Source organism: Hippocampus guttulatus, chromosome 21 (genome assembly GCF_054856545.1).
Source record: "Hippocampus guttulatus isolate MCC_2025c chromosome 21, RoL_Hgut_1.0, whole genome shotgun sequence".
Taxonomy (NCBI): Eukaryota; Metazoa; Chordata; class Actinopteri; order Syngnathiformes; family Syngnathidae; genus Hippocampus; species Hippocampus guttulatus.
The window spans coordinates 3506473-3528418 of NC_141281.1; the positions used below are offsets into that span (position 1 = coordinate 3506473).

Below are 21946 nucleotides of genomic sequence, written 5' to 3' on the forward strand. Positions count from 1 at the left end.
TTTCTTGCGGAAAGCTCTACGGTGGTCGACTTCCCCCACACAACGGGTGGGCCGGCACTCCAGAGCAACAACTATCTCAACACTAACGTCCACTATTTATCTTCCTTTTCGTTATGCACATAAAATTTGCATTTTTTTCTTTGGAGGGGGGGGGCACTCTTCTCACCCATTTTTCCTACATACGCGCCACTTTTTGAGCCAAACGATAAGAGCTGCCAGCTACTGTTGAAAGTGAATGAAAGGAACATATTGACCAGGTCAAAAAAAGCTATTCCCTTTTCATTCGCAAATATTGACCAAAGAGCCTGAATATTTTAATTGCTATTAAATTATTCACTTGGAAAAGTGAATCAAATAATTGTATTTTATTTTATTGTTCTGAATTATGTAGCTGATGAAATATTTGATCATTGACCAGCATGAACTTCATTTGAGCCTTGCCACCTTAAACCGCCGCGTCACCTCCGTGGACAGTTTCAGCCGTTTCAATATCAAGCCATTTTTTCGTTCTGCTTTATGAGAGGGATCTTTGTGTTTTCAATAGTCTGTTAGATTTTTTTCCATCTTTGCCTTGACATTTCATACATTTGAGAACCATGGTCTTGACATTTATTTTTTATTTTTTTTGTCATTTCAGCGTGCGCGTCCTTTCAAGCACTTTGTAATGAGCACCCATGAAAAGTGCTTTTATGAATCAATTTAACTGAAATGCTTATTTTTATTCACAGTTTGAAGATGACATTTTTAGTAACTGAGGGTCATTTCGCTTTGAAGCAAATAAAGCATATTCCACCTCATGGACAGTGGGGATTGGCTCATCACCAAGAGTTTAAATTATGGAGACAACACAGAACAGCGGTGCTAGCGGGAAAATCCAACCATTGTATTCTGATGATGCAAGGCAAGGACTACGCCTGCATCATTCAAAGTGGTTAGGACGTACATTCTTTTGTTGACAGATACAATCCAATGGGTGCTCTTAAAATCGAACATTGTACAAAATGTACCAGACCATCAATTATTTGTGCGGGGAGGGGGGGGGGGGGGGGGCATTTTACGTTTTATTTCATTTCCAGCTCGTTTAGAAAGGAACACATAGCTCTTTTGCCGAGAAGGACGACGCCAAAAGATATTGCGGCGACACACCTTGCGCAAAAAATGATTACAAGTCCCCTTGGCAGCTTTTTGTGTTGTTTAAAAGCCCCTCGGTCGACACACCTCCTTCCTCAGGGGGAGAGTTGCGGCTGCCATTTATCAGCGTGTCCTGAAGGCTAAGGGAACAAACTGGAAGAAATAAAGCTCCTTTATTGCAAGCAGGACAGATTTGACTACACGGTGCAAGTGAGAGATTGATACTGTAAATGCAAACTGTGCCTCGCCTGGCACGGGAACGCATCTTCAACTTCACACTCCTTTTTTTTCCAGGCCACTGTTGTCATGAGCAGAATAATACCATTTCTCAGAGCGGATGTCACGCTGGTCTTTAGACCGCAAAGTGGCTTAGACCAAACCAACCGTGGGTTTTGCTGCACGCAATCTCGCCACGAGTACGCCAAGACACAATTCTTGACAAATTACAAGTAACACACTAACAACGAGAGTTAACGGAGTAACACTAACTCTTTTCGGAGCGGCGTACATTCAACAGAAGGAGCTTGTCAGAAAGAAATTAAAAGCTTTTCCTTTAAAAGGCCAAAACGGCAACAACGAAAGCAAGTCTGGAGACCAAGCTGCGGTCTGGAGTATGGAATGTATTAGCTTGTCTGCGCTGAGCAAGACCTTGCTTCTGTCACTTACACTAACTCTGTCAGTGAAGACCCTTTGATGGTGGATTTGTGGATTAACGCTGACTTTCAGCTCACATGCAACAAGCTTAGCGAGGAAAACCGAGCCATGTGTAGTTTTAATCACGCGCATACCAAAGACAAACACATCTGCATTAAATAGGCCGCAAGGAATCCGCGAGTCAAAGGCACATCGGAACTGGAAACAAAGCATTGCGGGGTCAGATGGTGGCCGTCAGAGGCCATTGTGTCATGACTGCAACCCGCAAATCTGCCGTTTCGAGATGATCAAGCATATTTATGCTACGTTCGTGCCAACCTCCACAACTTTTACGATCAGCGTTGCCCCTAATAACGTCACTCAGTAACGCGTTACTCATTCGTTCTTGCCATTGTGAGTCGAAAATCGAACGTGCTGCGATACTTAATGCGGTCATCTGATTCAAGTTACAAAATATAGAAAGTCTCTCTTCGGGTAGGACAATAGCAGACCGTTGCCGGCTGCACAACTGAGTGTCGTCGATCACCACACCTAATTCAGCCACGGTCTGCCACATGCAGCAATCGGCACCCTATCGTCTCGGGGGAGTGACGTCACATCTGCAGCACACTGCCGTCTTTCGGAGGAAGTCACAATTTCGGCTTTTGGAGCGGGAACTACAGTCCTATGTTGAGTAAGTGACAGAGACTGATCAACTCTCACTTTCGTTTCAAATGAAGTCGTCATCAATAGAGTGAGCAAGTTCCTTTTTCAAGGTAACTGTGGCAACCTTGTTCAAAATACAGCATCCAATAGCAAAGTACTTCCTACTCCATTACACGCTTTCTTGATTCAAGCCACACAAAAACAGATTTCTTTCCATTCAGACCTTTGACTAAAAATCTCGGCGGCAATACTGTAAAGCATGTCGGCAGCGGTGGGCCTCTTGAAGTTTTACCCGAGGCAACCTGAGAGATGATGCAAGGCCCTGCAAAGCATCTCAAGAAACAGTTCCGCACCGAGCGGTCCGGGAAGATGTGAATGGTGGGCGTTTTAACTGAACATTTACACATCAGAGAACGTGCCGATTAAAAGTCGGACTCATTTCCCGTTGGCGTGGCCGACTCATAGTCGACCGCTTGTAAATGACAGCGCCCCGACCAGCGAAATCTTCCAGTGAGTTATTGAAAGTTAGTGAAACGGTCATCCCTAATACGGATGTCAAGCGCCCTTCCGCCAGAGTAAATTGGCTATTCCATCATGGTTTCATTCAAGTAAAAATGTATTTATTGCCTCTGAAGTTTGTTGTCGTGCGTATGCCAATTACTGAAGCGGCGCTCGGCGCCACGATGAATGAGTCCAAGCCGAAACACAGATCACCCGATGCAATTAGTGTGTTTATTTCTCACGGTGCAACTTGGGATCGACAAATGCCTTTTGTTTTTGTTTTTTTGTGGGGTTCTTTTCCTTTCTCTGTTTCTGAGAATTTGGATTTTCTACTTAAATGAGATCAAAAAAAAAAAAAAAAAACAATGGAGCGCGCACACAGACATACTCAAAATACCGTGGCTGTTGACCTTTACGTGCTGCCTTGAAAGCCTTGCCAGTCACCCCCACCTATAGCCTTGCCTTTTCTCCTGTTCCGGCAACAGCAAAACGACCACATCAAGTCATTGGATAGCTTTTAATGACTATTTCAATTATGTCTGCTTGGCAACAGCTGGAGCCCCGGTAATACGTTGTCATTTCCGTTCATTTGTGCTTCTCACACTGCTACGGCACTTTTCAATCTTTACGCTTTCCATACACGACATAGCCTTCCTTGAATAATGGAATGAAAACTATTAATTAGAGCTGCCAGGAAAGATGTTTGAAACGCTATGAAGGAAAGGAACCGAGGCAACACTAAATACCAATATACCAAAAAGTCACATATACTTGTGTTAGCGTGGAATATACTTCGAGGGGACCTGAAGAAGCTAAATGGTGATTTCATATTCTTGCAAAACGGAGCAATAAGCATCCATCAAAAGCAGCGTGAATCGTGATGGTTTGTCGACTGCTTCTCAGCTTTTTTTTTTTTTTTAACCATGGAAGTCACGCCCCACCATCTTCACTAAACACAGCCTGTGCTCTCTCTAACTAGCATTATTTTCATTTATTACAAAAATAAGAAAAAAAATGAAAGAGTTTTTTTTACACATTTGCCACCCCCTCCCATCCCTGAAACAAAGACATCTGAAATCAAATCAAGTCAAGTCACATTTATTTCTATAGCCCTTAATCACAAACGGTCTCAAAGGGCTTCACATGCCCACAATACTCCAAAAACACCATCCGGGGAAAAATAAGAAACCTTGAGAGGGGACCGCAGATTTCCCGAGAATTCCACTTACAGGATGATCAATGTTACCAATTTACAAGGCAATCTGCAGATGAAAGAGTAATAACTAATAATTCAATTCAAGAAGGAACCCGACCATACCATCAAAAATTGTAAGTGCACTGCTCAATGACTGCAGGTATTCTTTGAAGCGTGTATGAGGGATATTTTTTTTTTTTAAACCCGCTGACTTTCTGAATAAGTGTGAGTGAAAAACAACCACTTTTATAGTTATTAAAGGAATATTCACATCGAGAACTGCTTTTAGGACCCAGAACGTTCCATCATTGAGACCAAGAATCAGTCTGTCCAGTTTTCAGTGTCAAAGCGCCACAGAGGCCCACTGTCACGTGTAACAGGAAACGTTGGTACCTGCTCTTTGACCGAGGCCAGGATCGAGGAGGTTGTCTCCGTCTCCGACCGGTCTCCGTTGGAGGCCGACATCACCGGGGGAACCGTGGCTCCCTTCTCCTGCTCGGCGGGCTGCTCTGGCACAGGCATGGCTGAAATATCAAAAATACACACGGGCTGAATGAACAAAAACAATCGCAGCTTTCCTTCTCTTTCTTTACTCTGCATAATGTACGTGTTTAATCCATCGTGTACAACGTGAAAGCCAAAACCCAATGTTTCATTTGGAGCAAAAAATATAGACCGGTATATATAACACTGATCAATACAAAGATGTCAGTATTTCCTATATAACCTCGATTCACAATCCATACAGTAAGAGGTATGTTGGAAGCAGTCGAAGGGGAGGCTTTTCAAATCATTGGGCAGCAGCAAATCTCACTTCCTGCAACAACGTCACCTCGGCTTGTTAAAAGGAGATGTGGAAATGATCGCCATTTCAATTACTTTGACTGTGAAAAAGGGGAAAAATGAAGTGCAAAGAAAAATCAAGAATTGTTTGAAATCTTGAACATGGGGAACCTTTTTGGAGGTAAAAGCTGAGAAGGCGGTGCCCTTTCATCATCAGGCCTGCATACACGCGTGATTTAAGATGCATTGTTTGCCCGCTCCGAATGGAGTCGGCGGCCGCGTAAGGCCTGCGCAGGCAGAAATAGTTGACGGGCCAGAGACGCGGACATCTCACAAGTGTGAAATTAAATGTTACCTGACTCATATTTTCTGCACCGTCCTCCTTACGTCTCCTCCATTCAGACAACCGACGCCAGGCTTCAAATGCAAAATTAATACGCGGTTGACATTTGCGAGGCATCTTCAGCCACATCATTCGAGCGGATTTTGGCACACTGATGAGTCATGGATTGATATTTTCCAGGCCGGAGCCTCATCATTGATTAAACACGGAGGAGACACGGCAAGGTGTGCATGATTGCTCCAAATCCTCCATGTCGTTATAAATCGAGGCTTTACTCAAACTCTAAGAGAACCAAACGGACAGCGTTAGTTACAAAGCGGAAACAACTGAGGTTTATATTGCATCTTCTTTAAAAAGCATCCTTAAAAGAATAATAACAATAATAATAAATAATGAGATATCGCAAAGAGACCACAGGGAGCGGACGTTGTCAATAGAGCAGAGTAAATAATGAGCCAAGTAAGTGGAGACTCTTTCCTGGGAGACTCATCAGTCCAATTATAAAGTCTAATGTTGACATCCGAGTCGGTGCCAACTTTTGTTAGGTCAACGCCGTGGCCCGTGCGCAGCAACGCCAAGTCGAAGCGCTGCAATAATGATCGCTGTCCTACAGTTGCAAGTGTAGTTGCTAAAAGCAGAGGCTGAGCAAACAATAGCGTCCTACATTTAGTGCGAATGATTTGTGTCTCAATCTCACAAGATGTTTTGTACGTTATTGCTCAAATAGCAAAAGATAAGATAAAAAATTATCCAGGGGAGCGGTAGTCATCATGTGGTACAAGTCCCACAACTGCTGTGAATGGTCGGCTTGCAAAATATTCAAATTGATTTTTTATTTGAACGTCCCCCTTTTATAAAGATTACAAAGATGAACTCATTTGGACTGTTTAACTGGATTCTTGTCCTATCAAAGCTTTGCTAGTGCCAGAACTAAACATGAAATTTGTACGATAGATTTGGATTTTTTTTTTTTTTTTTTTTTTTTTTATGAACACCTACACCTACTAGCTAACTATTTTTCAGCATTGGTCATGATGGCGGAGAACTTTTTTTTTTTAAGTGATTTTGATGTCACACATTTGAGAACAACCTCTCTAAGATGCAGTTTCCACGTCGTCTGAGAGTCAAGTTCTTTGATTGGCTGGCAAAATGAACAACGACTTCCTATTTTTTCCTCGTCTTATTTCTGAAATGAACTCAACACCAGGGATGGAAAGAGCAGCGTACTGCCGGTCATAGCAGAAATCCCCGGATAGACCTCACCTCCCCATAGCTGACATGTTGTTCTTCCGTAAACCAAAAGAAGCCGAGACCGAAATGAGCAGCGTCATCCGCTGGCTGCAGCTAAGACACGATTCATCAACCAAGCATTCTACGCAATCTCCCTAACTCCGATTGAGCAATTAGTTAAACGGGAGAAGAAAAGAAGGCTTTTGCAGCCGGCCTGACAACAGTGGCGCCATGACGATACCATCTCTATCGAGGGCAAGTCATCCATTCGCACGAGGAAAGACCGTAAACAAGTCAGAGGGTTCGTAAATCAAACCCGGAGTCCATCTTTGAGTTAGTTCGCTAGCCAGCGGACAGAGACAGCAGGCGAGGCAGGGTGGCGTCTGTAAATAAAAGATGCTGCCGAGGCAGCCTGCAGATGGATATTTTCACTCTGGCTGACAAACAGCACTTCTGAGCCTGGCATCTCCACTCTACAAGCGGAAATGAGTCACCACACTTTGGATCCCGAGCAAGCGAGACCCCAGCAAAGACAACATTGGAGCAGAGGAGCGTCCCGGAGCCTCAGCTGTTTATTCGACACCTTCGCAAAGGAGTGGGAGTTTTACTGACATTGAGTAACGGCGTTTTTGAGGCGTGCGGCTCATCAGATATCCTCCATTATTGCTCGCCTTTATCAGCGGGACACCCCGACAACAGATCCAATTACATCCTGTGCAAACCGAGCAAATTCCTCCATTTCAACGCCTTGCAAAACTGTTTAGCCATCTTACAATACACATCGGGATGAAAGGTGATCATCTACGGAAAATCATTGCGCTCCGTGCATTGGCCACGACCGCGTTGAGGAAATTGCAAAGCCGGCGATAATGCCGCTAACGCGTTTCCCCATCAAGTGTCACAATGGTGCGCTCTCTCCCAGAATGCTTTGCACGGCGGCTATTGTCGGCACCTTCTACCGAATACACGAAGCGCTTTCTGTGGAATACAATGCGACAGGGACCCGAGCCCCGACGGAGACGGATGCACATTTAATTGCACTCTTTGGGATGTTTGCTGCTTCCCGGTAATCTGAACAAGGAACGGCTTTGGTGGGCAGGCGACAGTAATGCCGTGGCATTTGAGGGCTCGGGCAAAGTGTCTTTGCCAATCGGAATTTGTTAGCCTGATCATGCAAAAACATGAGAAGAATAAAATACTTTCTTGAAAGCTCGATGGTTGACTGGTTGCAAAAGCATCAATCACCCACGGTGACACTTGCCTCCAAAAGGGCTCAACAATGCAAAATATTTAAAGCCTGACAGGGCATCAAAAAGTATTTTTACTGAGAAGCAACAATCATGGATGGTTTCCTTTCACATGATTTGATTGGATTAATTCCCTCTGTTACTCGTCACAGAGAGAGGGGAAAAAAATCAATTCAAGTCAATTGGCTCCACATTATCATCCATATTAACTCAGACAAGCCTCCAGTCTGATCCTGTCTTGTGATGGAAAGATGTATGCCCGTGCTTAACTCATTTAGTACCAGCCAATTCTGGACCAAGTCTGAAAAGACGTTTAAAGACGTCTTTGGGAGTGAATGGGTTAAAGGAACATTGCATCTTAGTCAAGTCAATCTCCTTATTTCAGAGAAGCGGAATGGCTCCGATTCATTTGTAACTGCAATGCTTCTTAAAGAGGAACGCTTTCACGTCTGCTCGCACGAAATCAAATTGGGACTCGATCTGTGAATGACTGCTCAGGGTTTTTCGCACATTACTCGTGTTGAGTGCAGACTTCAACATCGTCAGAAGCTTACACAATAATCACGGCTAACATATGGCTAATAGCACTCGTGTCAGCAGAGCGAGGCCAGGATCAAAATGAAGCAACGATCGTTTTCATTTTCACGCCCAATCTTGCCAGCCGATCGCTCCTGGTGCCAAACGCTCTTTTGCTTTTCTAAAATGTTCCCCCGACGAACGGCGCATACGAGCGTCTCCCATGATTGATGGCTCTAATTTACCTGCATGTAATGTCTCATATTAAACTCTGAATAATGCATCATTTGCTCAGATGAAGTGTGTGCACAGCTGTACGCAAACTCTTCCAAATGCTACAGATTTTTTTTTTTATTTAAAGACAAACTTCCAAAACAACTGAAGCTACGACAATGTGTCGGTGGAATCAAATATAACAAAACAGCCGCTCCTTCTAGGCATGACAACCACGAGCTCTGCTACATTCGAGGCACAATCATTCAGTCGGAGTACACAGAGGATTAAATATATCCTGAAGTCAATCCAGTGCAAAAATAAAGAGCACTTTTTTTTCAGGAAATATCTATAAATCTGATACTTTTACTGCAGCCACATTTTTAAAACGGGCCTTTTCAAACTTGTCATTCTTCTGCAATACGATGGGGGGGGTTCTATTTACTAGGGATGTAACCGTAATGCTAACCGTCAAATTGGGGAGCCTGTGCTAGCACGACATCACGGACATAAAACGTAACGGGGCAACCCACACAAGAGATCTACCTGCGCAGATCTTAAAAATGCACGCCGAGTTTTACGTTCCCACCGGAGGAGCGATAAGCCTGAGTAAAGCCCAGAAGAAACCCGAGGATGAGACTGCAGGTGGACGTGGCTCACGTCTCCGGCGGCCTTGTTCTCTCATTGCGGAGGCGGCTCACACACGGCTGCGATCTCACGCCCGAGGCCTGCCGCTCTACCGCGGCCTCAAAGGCGGCCAACTTTCACTCGCCCGATCAATAGCTGCGGCTACCGCGGTCCTCCGATACGCTCAACTTTATTACTCCGAAGCCCAGCATTTATCAGAAGTCACCCGCTGCAAAAGAGTCATATTCAATCGCACTGCGAAAACGCCTCTATGGTCTGTCATAGCCTGGAGTGTCGACTGGAAGTACAACACGACGCATTCGCGCGCACGCGGCGCTACAGTCTGTGAAGCAGGTTGACCTAGTTTGGGGTGCGTATTCGCAGACATGTTAGAGAAAGTATCTGCATAAAAAGTCTGAAGTCTATTCCCCCCCCAGAGTCACAAAGACGTGAAAATCATTCCAAACTTTCTCGTCCCTGTCACGCAAAGCAGCCCCTTGTCAACATATCTCCTGGCAGAATTTCCCTCATAATGTCACTTACTTTGGAACTGCAATGAAAGGAGGAGTGGAGTACATGAGGCGACAGATCGAAAGGAAAGAAACGTCGAGACACACCACGGACGGCCGTGTCACCTGAGGCCGAAGCTACATCCTTATCCGGTTGACATACGTTGACTTTTTGGGTGTGACAATCTGTATGTTCATCAGATTAGCAGAACATAACAAGACTACAGTCACTTTCCAACAATTTCAATAATCGTCACCATAAATGTTGAGAATCGGCGCTTGAACGGCAACTGCGAGTCTGGAGCTCGCAAGGAGCGGAGAGAAAACTACTGCTGATTTACTCCATCTCAGCCCGATGGGGGCACTTGGGCCAACTCGTCCACGGCTTCCATCGGAGATGTCGGCATCGCTCTCTCGATTATGTAAACAGCAAAAGCGGCCCGTTTTCCACGAGCAACACAGAGCGAGGCAAAAACCTGCCTTACAGAAAACCCAACCTGCCCTCCTCGACTCCTTTCTACCTGGGCCCGGTCCCTTACAGCACTTCTTGTTCCTGTTCAAATTTCACCCTGCAATCTCCAACGGGATGTCACTCGCCGCCTCCTCTAAATAAGTAGGGCAGTTACTTGGAGAGGGGGAGATCAGAACTGACAGGTCAGCCTCCTAAACAAGCCGCATTAAAGGGGAAACTGGATTGAACAAGCTGGAAAGAAAAAGGAGGAACGAGGAAAGGAAAGGATGAAGAAGAGAGGGGACATTCGGTAACACGCTGCTGCAGATGCCGTTTTCAACATGGATTGTCGAAATACTTGAAACGACGGTTGTTGTAAAAGCCAGAAAGGGTGCAAACAACATCGATGCAATGCCCGATGAGTTTTAATTGCAGGGAAGTCACACTATTTACATTATGGTACAGCACCTCTCCTGTCTCATGGACACGACATTTCTTGTGCGATCGATCGGTTGATTCAAGGGGGCGGGGACACAACACTATGGGCATATTTTTTAATATATATGTGTTATAGCGGTGCGTTAATTCGACTGTCTTTCACATTGAGGTTGTAGTTGAGATGGTTTCTAATATTAGGCACTGCTGGCCAAATGTAGCTAAATATAGCAACTCCAACGTTTGATATCTAACAAAGCGGCAAGAGTAATTGATGTGACTTGCGACGCATGCGGAAGGTTGACGAGACGTGTGTCGCACAGTGCATGTAGATGTTGTTTCCACGCTCCTCCAGCTGCTCGCAGCACCAATTCTTCCTGCTGGGTGTGTTTGATCGCACCGAGGTGCCACACAGCTGTCAGAGACGGGGGTTGGGGGGGGGGGGGGGGCCCGCTGGGACCCCGCCTCATCCTTCCTGCCATGACGTCACCATCTCGCTCACCGGCTTCTTCACTCGCTCCTCTTTTTGTATTCCTTTCGAGCTCAAACGTCCTTTCTCTTTCTCATGCAAAGTGTTCTTTAATAGGGTGCGCGTACATCAAGTGGCAAGTCTGCGAATGCCACCGGGTTGCCGTTCCTCTTATCAGCCCCTGAACACATCCCTCCAGAGGAGGCGGCGGCGGACTGTGCGCGCGCCCGTCTGGTTCTGGTTGAATCGTAATTGCGACTGTTTGTTTGGCAATGCCCGGAGAAGCGTGTAACATCATGCGCAAGTATGTATGTGTCTGTCAGAGACACAGCGAAACAGACGGCGAGAGGGAGAAAGACGCGCTAAAAGTCTCTCGCTCTCCTGCCTCCGTCAGCCCGTGGCTGTCAGCGGCATCTTCCACTCTTGTTAATCTTGGTGTAAAAACTGAATCACAGGCAAAGCAAGAGAACAACGCCGCGCCCATTGTCACAAGCCAAAAGGCCCTTGGGGGGGTGGGGGGGGCAGATGGCGTGACGGGCTAACTGTTAGAGGACAGCCAAAGAGAGACGCCGCACACGTGACAGTCAGAAGCGCAGTGCGAGGTCTGATGGGAATAATGGGAGGAGGCTTGTCGCATGCTGCTCAATCGGGCAGATTCAACAAGTTCCCTTCAAGTACAGAGACACAAAAGAAGCAGACGCTACGGGGACACAAAAGAAGCAGACGCTACGGATGCTTTTGAGGTGCAAGCACGCAAGACTGGTCACGAAAACAAAAAATTAAAGAAATCAACGCGTGGTGGAAACTAGTCTGACTGTTGTTACCATTTTGAGCGGGATACCAATTCCGTCCCTGCTATTCCCTCCTCCGGCACTCATTTTTTCTCGGTCTATCCCAGTTTCTCGGGGGGGCAATGATGTCCTTAGTCTAGGCTATTACCACAAGAGGCATATGGGACCTTGGTGAGTTGTAAAGCTTCCTGGATTGACGTTGACACCCCCCCCCCCAGCAGCAATGTGTGTGGGGAGTGCTTCGGAGAGAGAAAATGAAAGAGACAGAAGAAGAGAAAGATGGATCACAATCCAATGCACCGTTCTTGGTTCAGATTCAAATTGTAATTTAAAAGTGACATTGAAGAAGAAAAAAAAACCAAACAACAACCATTGAGGTCACCCAACCCAGGTGTCCATGGCGATAAAGTCAGTTCCACTTGTTTAGAGCCGTGAACACTCGCAAGTGTTTCCACCCAAGCTCCCCAAACGAGATTCCTCCAACTCACAGCGTTGATCTCGCCCCGTCGGATGCCAAAGCCGCGGGAGCCGGCTTCAAGACGATTTTCCCAGCTAATTCCACAGCTGCTACCCCACTGCCGAGCTTCGGGAAGCGCAAAGCGGCCTCCGAGGGAATTCCAAAGCACTTTCTCTTTCCCGTTCTGCTCATTTTGTTGACATACAGTAGCTTTTATGCTTGTGAGCGGACACATTTCCACGTCAATCTTTTCTCACCCCACCGACATCGCTGCATTTTCAACAGAGGTCGAAGAATGCTAATTCGGCGTGGCAACACACGGAGCCAAAGCGAAAACCAAGCAAAGGTCCGCCGAGCAAAAGGTCAATCGCGTTGCGGCCCTCACAACTCACTCGTATTTAGTCAGGCGGCACGTCGGAACAGAATGAATATCAATTGCGAAATGTGGCTAAAGAGAAGCAACACCTGTTCAGTCGACCGCACGGTGACTGGCCTCTTCTCCAACTGCCACGACACCAAAACACTAGAGTTGGACAAAAGGCGCGAGTCTTTTCTGCCGTCTGCTTGCTGTTCCATTTCCCGGGGTGGGGATCGTTTTCTTTTGCATTATCAGCGTCAGTGTCACAAAAGGTCAAAGGCAAAGGAGCAAAACACAAAGTGCATCCTTTGGTGCCGTCTGAAATCAGCTCGACCGACCGTTTTTTAGGTTAGATGGCGTGTTTGATGATTCCATTTCGTATGGGCTGCCACTGAACGACAGCCCTTTCACAGTATATTGAAACTCGCATTGTCATTAACTCGACATATAAAATCCCCCAACAGACTGGCGGTATATTACATCTCCAGTCTATTCTCATTCTCAGACCGACTTGGACTATGATCGCCTGGACTGACACGAGACTGATTATTTGTAGCTTGTCTTCTTGTCCAATTTGCGCACAGCCTGGCAATCAAATCCAAACAGTAGCACGTTTCAAATTACGGCAGCACAGTGGACGAAAGGCGCCTTATTAACCTCGTGTTTGCAGGCTAACACTGGCACCCCGGCTTTTCGTAACAACGCTATTGATTGGGCGTAGACCAAGAGAACCACCTCAGAGATCCAAGCATGACGAGGATCATGGATCACCGCTATGTGCGCGTGCTTCTGTCAGCCCCCTCAGCACTCAGGCGTGACAGGTTGCCGCGATTAAATTAGCATTTCAAGCGTCCCCTTGGAGAGGTCACCGTGCTGGAAAGATAGATCAGCTACTTCCCCCGGAGGCCAAAATTAATTAGATCTCGCATCACCTTTGTCCCACCAAATTTATAGAATTGTTTGGATAGTGGGCGAGGTGGAAGCTCCACACTGAATCTATTCCCCCACTCTCATCGATCACGATCAATACCTGCTGGCGTATTATAACGTTGAACCAGTGATTCTCGCGTTGTCACGGCAACTCGAGTGACCTCGCAAGTAGTTACCATGGACTCTAAACTACTACTACTGCTACCACTATTGGGCCTTGGTGGAACAATGAGCTCCTAAGGGGAACCTTCTGACCCTCAGTTTATGCAACTAATCACAGCTACCAGGGGGGGCAAATTTGCATTGGGAATGCTACGGTGTACTTGAGATACAGTCTACTTATTGAAATGGCGAAGCCCTAACATGAGGCATGTTCTAAACGCCGTCTCCGCAAATTAGCCATCAAGCAATAAAAACCTCGGTGTACTTGGTGTTCTCTGATCACCCACGGTACAACAAAGTGATGACATCACAAACGTCAGCAGAAAAATAAAACCCCCCGTGATGCACATTTGCGTTAGAGGGAAACCATTAAAGTCCAATCGTCTCAAATAATCACATCGGCAAATACGCACGCATTCCATTCCCCGGATGCAACACGGACACGTGTGCAACTAGAAAGTAAATAAGCTCAACGGTTTGTGTCGTCTTGTCTCAGCACGGTCCGGTGAGACAGAGGAAAGCCGAGCAAGACAGATATTGTGCATGTCTGTTCAAAGGATTTGTTTCATTTCTTTTTCCCTTTGAGAATGCCCGTCTGCCACTCGAAAGCCGGCGCATTGTGAGCCTAATTGGCCTGAACAACAGCGAGGGGTATCGCTTGCCTTGCGCCGAGGACTGTGGTGTTTTGTCGAGACATTTTTTTTTGGGGGGGGGGGGCTCCATACAACTTAATGTCTTGCGACGATAGCAGAATAGAGTGAATTAGCAAAGCCAAATCATGCGCATTCAGTCGCAGCCAAAACCAAAATAAATGACGGCGCAACTGAAATACCAGATGGCATTTGAAAAGTCACCATCACTTTTCCAAATTTTACTTTTTAAGCATGAACTCGTTTTAAACAACAATGTATAATTCCCTATTTTAGGGCTTCCAGAAAGAAAAAGAAAAAAAATACTTTTTGTGGTTTAATTTGCTCACTCGGCACCAGATTTTCTGTGATGAACACGACATTGGGATGAATTCAATCTTGTGGAAACGGTCTTAAAAATTAAGTGACTTCAAGTGCACAATTTATAAATAATGCATGGGTAAAAAAAAGAACAAATATACCCTCTGGAAAATTTGTCACTGAAACGCTGATATTCTCCAGCACCCACTGCATCCTTACATAAAAGAGGCCCCTAAGCTTTGCTCCGAGCACGTTCGCAAGGTATAATTCAGCAACCGCCAACATCAGAGCAGCAAAACATGTTCACTGCTTGCATCAATGCCCTGGTCAATGTCTTCATAACTCATTGCTACACAAAGGCCCAGACCTCAGAAGAACTGCATGTATTGAAAAATCAATCCAAGTGTACGATTCGCAAATTCTCTTTGAAAATCATCATTTTGCTGTGACGTGTACTAAATTGTCAACCATCAGCGTCGAGCAAAGGCAGCTTACAGTGACAGCGGCTCGAAGCAGCCGTCGTTAGCTCAGGCAAAATGAAATCAACCGCTGCAGACAGCAGAGGCCGAGACTGGCTGGAGCGGTGGACAGGCGTCGACACACATCAATAAATAAGTAACCGAATAAAACACTTGGCGCTGAAACCTTCTTTTCCCTCTCTTCACTCAGACATGCGGACAACACTCTGGCTAAAATCGCTCGGTCCACAGGTGGTCGGTCGTCATGTGCATATATATATTTTTTTTTTTTGCTATTTTCTTCTAACGTGGTGAAAATGTTGCAGGAACTCATCCAAACAGTTACAAATGATTTCAGGTGGCTAAATGATCAACGACTATGAAATCAACTACTTTGGTGTCTAAAGGAGAACAGAACGGCATGACGTCAGCAACCATTTCAAAAATCGATAAATAATCGTTTTTATTCATCATGATATCAATATCAATTAGAATAATCATCTTTTTTCTTCCCATAGTCCTCCAGCCCTGACGACCATTCTACCACTCGGGGAATGCGCGGTATGTTCTGAGCTTGGAAAGGGCCGCCTCCCGACTAGCCCTGATTTCGAGTCTCCGCCGGTTAAGATATAACATGCACGTTTTTGGAACGCGGTTTCGCTATGCCGGAGTCAATTGGAAAACCGGTACGCCGGCAGAAGCCGCGCAAGGCAGACGTGCTAACCACGCAGCGACAATGTGAAACAACCGAGTCTCGTGCTGCATGTTGGCCTTGCGGAAATCCCAAAGCGTTTTGCGCGTTGTGTTTCTAAGGCTCCACTCGGATGCTAAATTAACTCGGGCACACCTGCTATAGCTGAGCCAATTATGAATGCAGCTCAGCAAGTGTCATCGACTGAGGCCCAGATGTGATGCCGTGGCTGGGAAACAAACGCATACTGCTCGCAATGCCCTTTTTGAATCTCTGCATCGTCCCCCATATGCTGGATTTTACGTTTCGTCGCCTCTGGTTTGGAATGGGAAGCTTCTTGCTCTTTCTCCCTCCACGGCTGCATCACAAGCTCTCCATTTTCCACCTAGCTCCCCGTCTTTCACTTTCCACTCCACCTCCCCATCATTTTCGCCACTTACCCCTTCCTGCCAATTCCCTCTTCTGTCACCTGCATCCTTAACCCAGCGTACCTTTGCGCCGTTTTGTCACTCGGCATATTCCCCACCTCGCTCCTCCTTTTATCACTTTCATTTCTTGACTCCCTTCTTCGTCCCTCCGGCCGATGGGGAGGACAATAGAGCGGAGGAGGAGGGATGATGGAGGGAGCCCCATCTGCGGCTCGCTCATTAGGAGGAGGAGGGAGAGAATCAGGGCTAGAAAACACACCGAGGCATCCACACACGCTTTGCTGGAACCATTCCAACGCTGACACATCGCTATCTCCAAAGCTCACCGTCATCAATCACGCCGTCGACAACATTGCGAATGGTGCGATGCTTTCGTAGCCTCCTGCACTGTCGAACTTCTACGGCAAATTCAATGGAAACTTCAACCGTGGCCTCCAAAGGAAGAGTTCGCTAACCGTTCCTTTCCTTTACAAATGACAAAAGAGCGCATTGCATTTGGAATGGGGAGATTAAAAGCACAAGGGTACTCCAGAGGTGAAAAAAAAAAAAAAAAATCCTGCTTAAGCTTACTTTTGACCAGGACGTGAAATATGTGACACATGATTGAAGGGATTTCAAACCGCGTCTTCAGTCTTATCCATCTTGAACAGTCCTCCCTTTTTACCCGAGACTTTATTCATAAATCCTGTTTGGCACATTATCTGCAGCCTCTGCAATGTCATGGCAAAATCTTTCATTCATTTTGTTTTAAACACCTATTTCTTAGGATAAGGATGACACACGTCTTAAAAAAAGTAAAAAAAAATAATAAATCACAACCCCTTTTGGGTGTTCACCGGAAGGTCAGCAGATGGTGAAGTGACACTTGAGTTGCAAGGGAACGCCAACTCCAGTCAGCCAATAGGTGAGCTCAATAAAAACAATTACAGGAGACGGGCCACCTGTTCATCTGTACAAAATGAGCTCGCTATGTTTTGACATTGGTTGAATGAAATAGTTGAAAGAGCTTCTCATTGGCCTGACGTATTATCATCAATAAGAATAGGGCTGTCTTCAGACCTCCACCCTGGCTTTATTTCCCACCTTGTTTACCGATGGCTTTCATCATGTCCGCCCATGCACTCGAAAAGTCGACATTCACATTTCCCATCGTTCCACGAGACCACCAGCCTCAACTTGCATCTTTTCTGCAGACGGTGTCTCCACAAGGGGGCGCATATTCCTCATGTCAATGCCAATGCTTGACCTGTGTTGCAACGTGACTTTTTTCTTTTTCTCTCCTTCACGGCACATTGCCTCACCCCTTGCAACGCCGCCCTGCGCAGCCGCACATAATGTACATGCCCGAAACGGCCACCGTATATCAGGTGTAGCTTAACCTGTGGCCGATGAGCATGTACGCACGATGCGGTCCAAGCCCTTGGATAAGTAACTTCGTAATAGGTCACGGTTCATCGACAAAGAGGAACGTATTTCTCTCAGTTGCTCCCCTGTATGAACGTGCTCCTATTGCCTCTTACAGAGGTCAAAAGCTCAATGACAAGCTCCTCCATCAAGGACTCCCCTGCCCCTTTAAATTTAAAACCTTGAAGCGAAATCTCACAGCACACAAAACTAATCACGCCATCATGCTTGGAGACAATATTTCACTTGTCAAAGTGGGTGTTGAAAGTGCGAAATTCACTCGCTCGTCTTTTGAGCGAGATCAACATTTAATGTGGGGAAATGTCGAACGACAAGGAGCAATAACACTAAAGTACATATGAATATTAAACTACAATATTTATACGCGTGAACCGAAAAGGGACGTATTTTGGTTGTAATGCTGCCAGACGCCGTCATCAGCAGTTACACGGAAAACGGTAATGATTACACATTCGTCATTCAAATGGGCACAATTAAGAGCAAGAGAGATTATTGCTTAAATGTGGCCCCACGGGAAAGCCAGGCTGGATGCCGTGATGTACTGTGAGAGAAAAGAAGAGTGATGCTACAGGTTTAATGGCGCATAACGTCTATTTAATCTTATAACACTTCAAGCCTTATGGGGGAAACATTGTAAAAGTGTCCATTAGTGACTGTGCATTGTGCTTGTTTTTTTTTTTTTTAATGTCATTAAGCGAGCTCATCGATGTCGACTCGTGACAAAAAGCATGAATGATGGATGAGCATATGGAGGCTGTCAACACCTCCCACGAGTCCATCAAAATGCAATCAAAGCACCGGGCAAGTTCACAGCTCGTGTCACTCAAGCCGTGGTCCTCCCATGACACGTGCTCGGATGAAGGAGAAAGCATCAAATCTTAATCGTGTTTGGTGTCAAGAGGAAGTCAGACAGATAGTATGTCTTTGTGTACTACATACAAAGCGGAAGGGGGGGGGGGGGGGGCTTTTTGGTTCCGCACACTTTAAAAGGGAGGTCACATGAGTCTGCCCAGCATGTCGTCTTACTTTTTTTCCGAGAGCTCCCAGGAAAAAGGAAATCAAAGCAGAAAGGAGGGAAAGGTCATATTGACGCCCGACGGGTTCACGACAGAGCGGCTGTGCATCAAACAATCCCCACCCGGACTACAGCATATGCCTTCAGGCGGACTAAGTATCGATGCAAACTCCTCCCTGGCCATCAGCATCCCTCTTCCATGGCCAGCTCATCATGGCCGCTATTCGGACTTTCGTCAGCACTCCATCCTTGCGGACGGCAGCTGGCAGCCTCGCCGACCGATCGATAGGCACCGGCGGCTCAATTTGCCCCACCCCCTGTCTCAACTACGCCACGATAAAGACTGCCGGGTTGTGCCACCGCCGCGTAGCGATTAAGCATCCCATACCGCTGTGCGAATTAGCCTAATCTGTGTCCGCAACGAAAGGACCAGGCTACACAGGCCCGCTAGGGACAGTCGCCGGACCGAAAAGAAGCTCAATGTACAAAAGGGAGATGCACGCGAGGGTGTTGCCTATATGTGACAAAGAGAAATATGGCACCAGAATACACTGATGATGGCAATAAGTTGTGAAATGGTTTCTCACTTAATTAAAGCGGAACGAACCTCTGAAGTCAAATGTCACCATTTGTAAATCCGTCCGTCCATTTTTTTTTTAAAATCCAACTCATTCGAGACGTGGCTGAGTTGGAGCCTCCAGCAGCTTTGTAACATGGGGGGGGGGGGGGGGGGCAGCTTCAAAGTTTGAGTACTGTGTTGAATGCCCTCAGCAAATCTCATTGGAGCTCAGCTCAGCGAGCATCAATTCTTAGCCTGCGTTGTGCTTTTTTTTGAAAAGATGGACCACTGCTCGACATGACATCAGGTGAGGCTGTTTGATTCGGCCTCTTTGGCGCAAATGATTAGAAAGGTGCCTAGAGCTGGGCAATTGTTTCTTTGAGAACTTTCCTCCTGGCTTGTCATCTTTCATCTGCACCCTGGCACACATATTGAGTTGGAACCAGCTAAAACCATCAAGTCATACATTGGAACGTGGGCGAGGCAGAGCCACACACATCTTCATAAAAATTCTAACGAGAATACTTTTTTTTTTTTTTTAAATGACAACTGAAACTACATTTTACGTTTATGAAACTAACTATCATCACAGCAAAAACGTCCTTTGTTTTCAGCTTTAACAATGAATTTCCGACATGGGCTTCCAGAGGGTTTTTTTTAAATCTGGTTTTTTGTTTTACAATAAAGGAAGGTCAAACAGTCGTTTGAGATCTGTAGTTCATTTTAGTGTCCGGTTGGTGACGTTTTGTATGCTGCACACTAAAAACTCCATATATTTCCAAAAAATACAACTAATACTCAAACTAATAAACCGGCACTTTGAGAAAAGATAAATGTATGAAAACTACAAGAAATTTAACAAATACGCTGCTTTAAAAACTAAAAACGAACGTCAACACGAAATAAAAACTACAATGAAACAAATCTAAAACTATGACAACCCCGATCACTTCAGCAAAGCCTGTTGGTCCCAACGCAAGACAAAAAGCCAGTGTACACGGTGTAAATGATCCAAAGAGAGTGGACTCATGTTCACAGTGGTAAACCTTGCCCAACGGTGGTGAGGACGTTGCGTTGTTCAACTTTTGTACCCTCAATTATTAACTTCTACAGTCTGGGAAGGTACATGTATTGTCGGAGCAGCTAGCTCCAACGCAAAGCTTTTTTTCTTTTCAGCACCGGGTAAAACAGGAGTTCAATGCCATACAGCGAGACCTTGCCGTGTACTGTATAATCAAATCGGCTGGCTTCACCCGCTCGCCGCATGACGACGCTGTCCATCACGCACCTGTCGGAGTGCTGACATGCAGTCGGTTGTACATGCACCCACATCATGTCTAATAACGCCACCCCCCCCCCCCCCCTGCACATCCTCCTCTACCTCCAGGCTCATCAGCAGGATCTACTGCACGCCCTTGACAAAACTGCCAGCACAATGCCTCTCCTGTAAAATGTCGATTTATCATCACAAGAAAGCCAAAAGGGGTGATGGGGAAAACTAAACCTGTACGTATCCCTGCCTCACCTCTGTAACTCGTGCTCTTCGAGAGGAAGCAGTATGTTCAAGGCATAACTTCACCTCGTTTCAACAAGCCTTCCTTAAGGTGATGCTCTCTCACACACGAGCACCTTTTCATACAAGAAGTAATTGCACATTGAACACATTGAAGCGGTGTGGGGTCTGCCGGACGTCTGAGGCCAACACAACAATCACGTTTTTGATACCGGCACAATGTCTGACGAATACTTTGCACGTCCAATTGTGGAGGGTGACAGCATCTCGTTTAGATTCTCAATACAGTATTCGCTCATTTAAAGAATGACAATAGACAAAAAAAGACCTCAGGACTTACCGAAAAGAGCTCCTGGCCACCGTCCCAGCCACCGGCGTCTCCTCGATTCTCCTTGCGCCCCTGGTGCGCCTTTCCTCGGGGTCCAATCCGCAGCGTGCTCGCCTCAGTCGAGGGTGGAAGAACGCGTCCGGTCGCCTCGTCCTGCTTCCAGGGAGACGGCGGGGGCAGCGTGCATTTGCAGCTCGCGGAAGGACTGAGGCATCCGCCGGGGGAGGTGGAGGAGGACGGGCGATGTGACAGCAGGTAGCTCGAGGTGTTCGGGGCGGAGGTGTGCAGGCGGGGGAGAGCGTTGAAGCACTGCGGCTGCAGGAAGCACCGGAAAGGAGGCAGACAGCCGCTCTCTGTCTAGCTCGGGCACTCACTCGGTGGCGCGTGCACGCGTTCCGTCAAGCCCTCCAATCACGTGGTGTGGCGCGCCCCCTAGAGGGGCTACGACGATATGACGGGGATGATGCTCCCTTCTGAGCCGCCGCCCTCGGTTGGGACGGAGGGGGTCATTGAGGTGCAGTTTGTGTAACCCGGGGCTCTCAAACTCCTCTACGATTCAAATCTTCAGCTCATCGGCGACCCGTGCGGGAGCCTGATAACGATTAAAATTAGATGTGTTGCTGCGAGAAGAGATGGAAATCATGCAGGAAAGAGTTGGACATCCCTGGAAAACCCGTTTCAGACATCACGTGGCAGCAAGCATGACATCATTTGGGCATCGCCTTCAGGGGCGTGCAAAGAGAAGGACAGCTGTTTCTACATGATGAAATGACAACAATGAAGGGTCTGATTTTTTGGAAATGAATACAAATGCAATTTATTGGGATCTCATTAGATTGTAAAAGAAAGTGCAGTGCTCAGTCATTTGTATACGCGTACATTTAATAGGCATACTACAGTACTTCTCATTAAACTGTGTAGACAATAGCAAA

The 21946-nt window shown here is 46.4% G+C and overlaps 1 protein-coding gene across 3 annotated transcripts in view; it reads right to left on the minus strand.

The window, feature by feature from the left end:
* The window catches only part of ctnnd2a (catenin (cadherin-associated protein), delta 2a), a 114658-nt gene extending 93303 nt beyond the window's left edge, over window positions 1-21355 (minus strand). For all 3 annotated transcript variants that reach the window (XM_086102124.1, XM_086102126.1, XM_086102123.1), the window contains exons 1-2: window positions 21027-21355; window positions 4520-4650 (exon numbers count right to left, since the gene is read on the minus strand). In XM_086102124.1, the coding sequence (XP_085958250.1) occupies window positions 4520-4648 (129 nt within the window). In that variant the 5' untranslated portion in view covers window positions 4649-4650; window positions 21027-21355. The remainder of the gene's footprint in view (window positions 1-4519; window positions 4651-21026) is intronic.
* Between the last annotated feature and the right edge of the window lie 591 nt (window positions 21356-21946).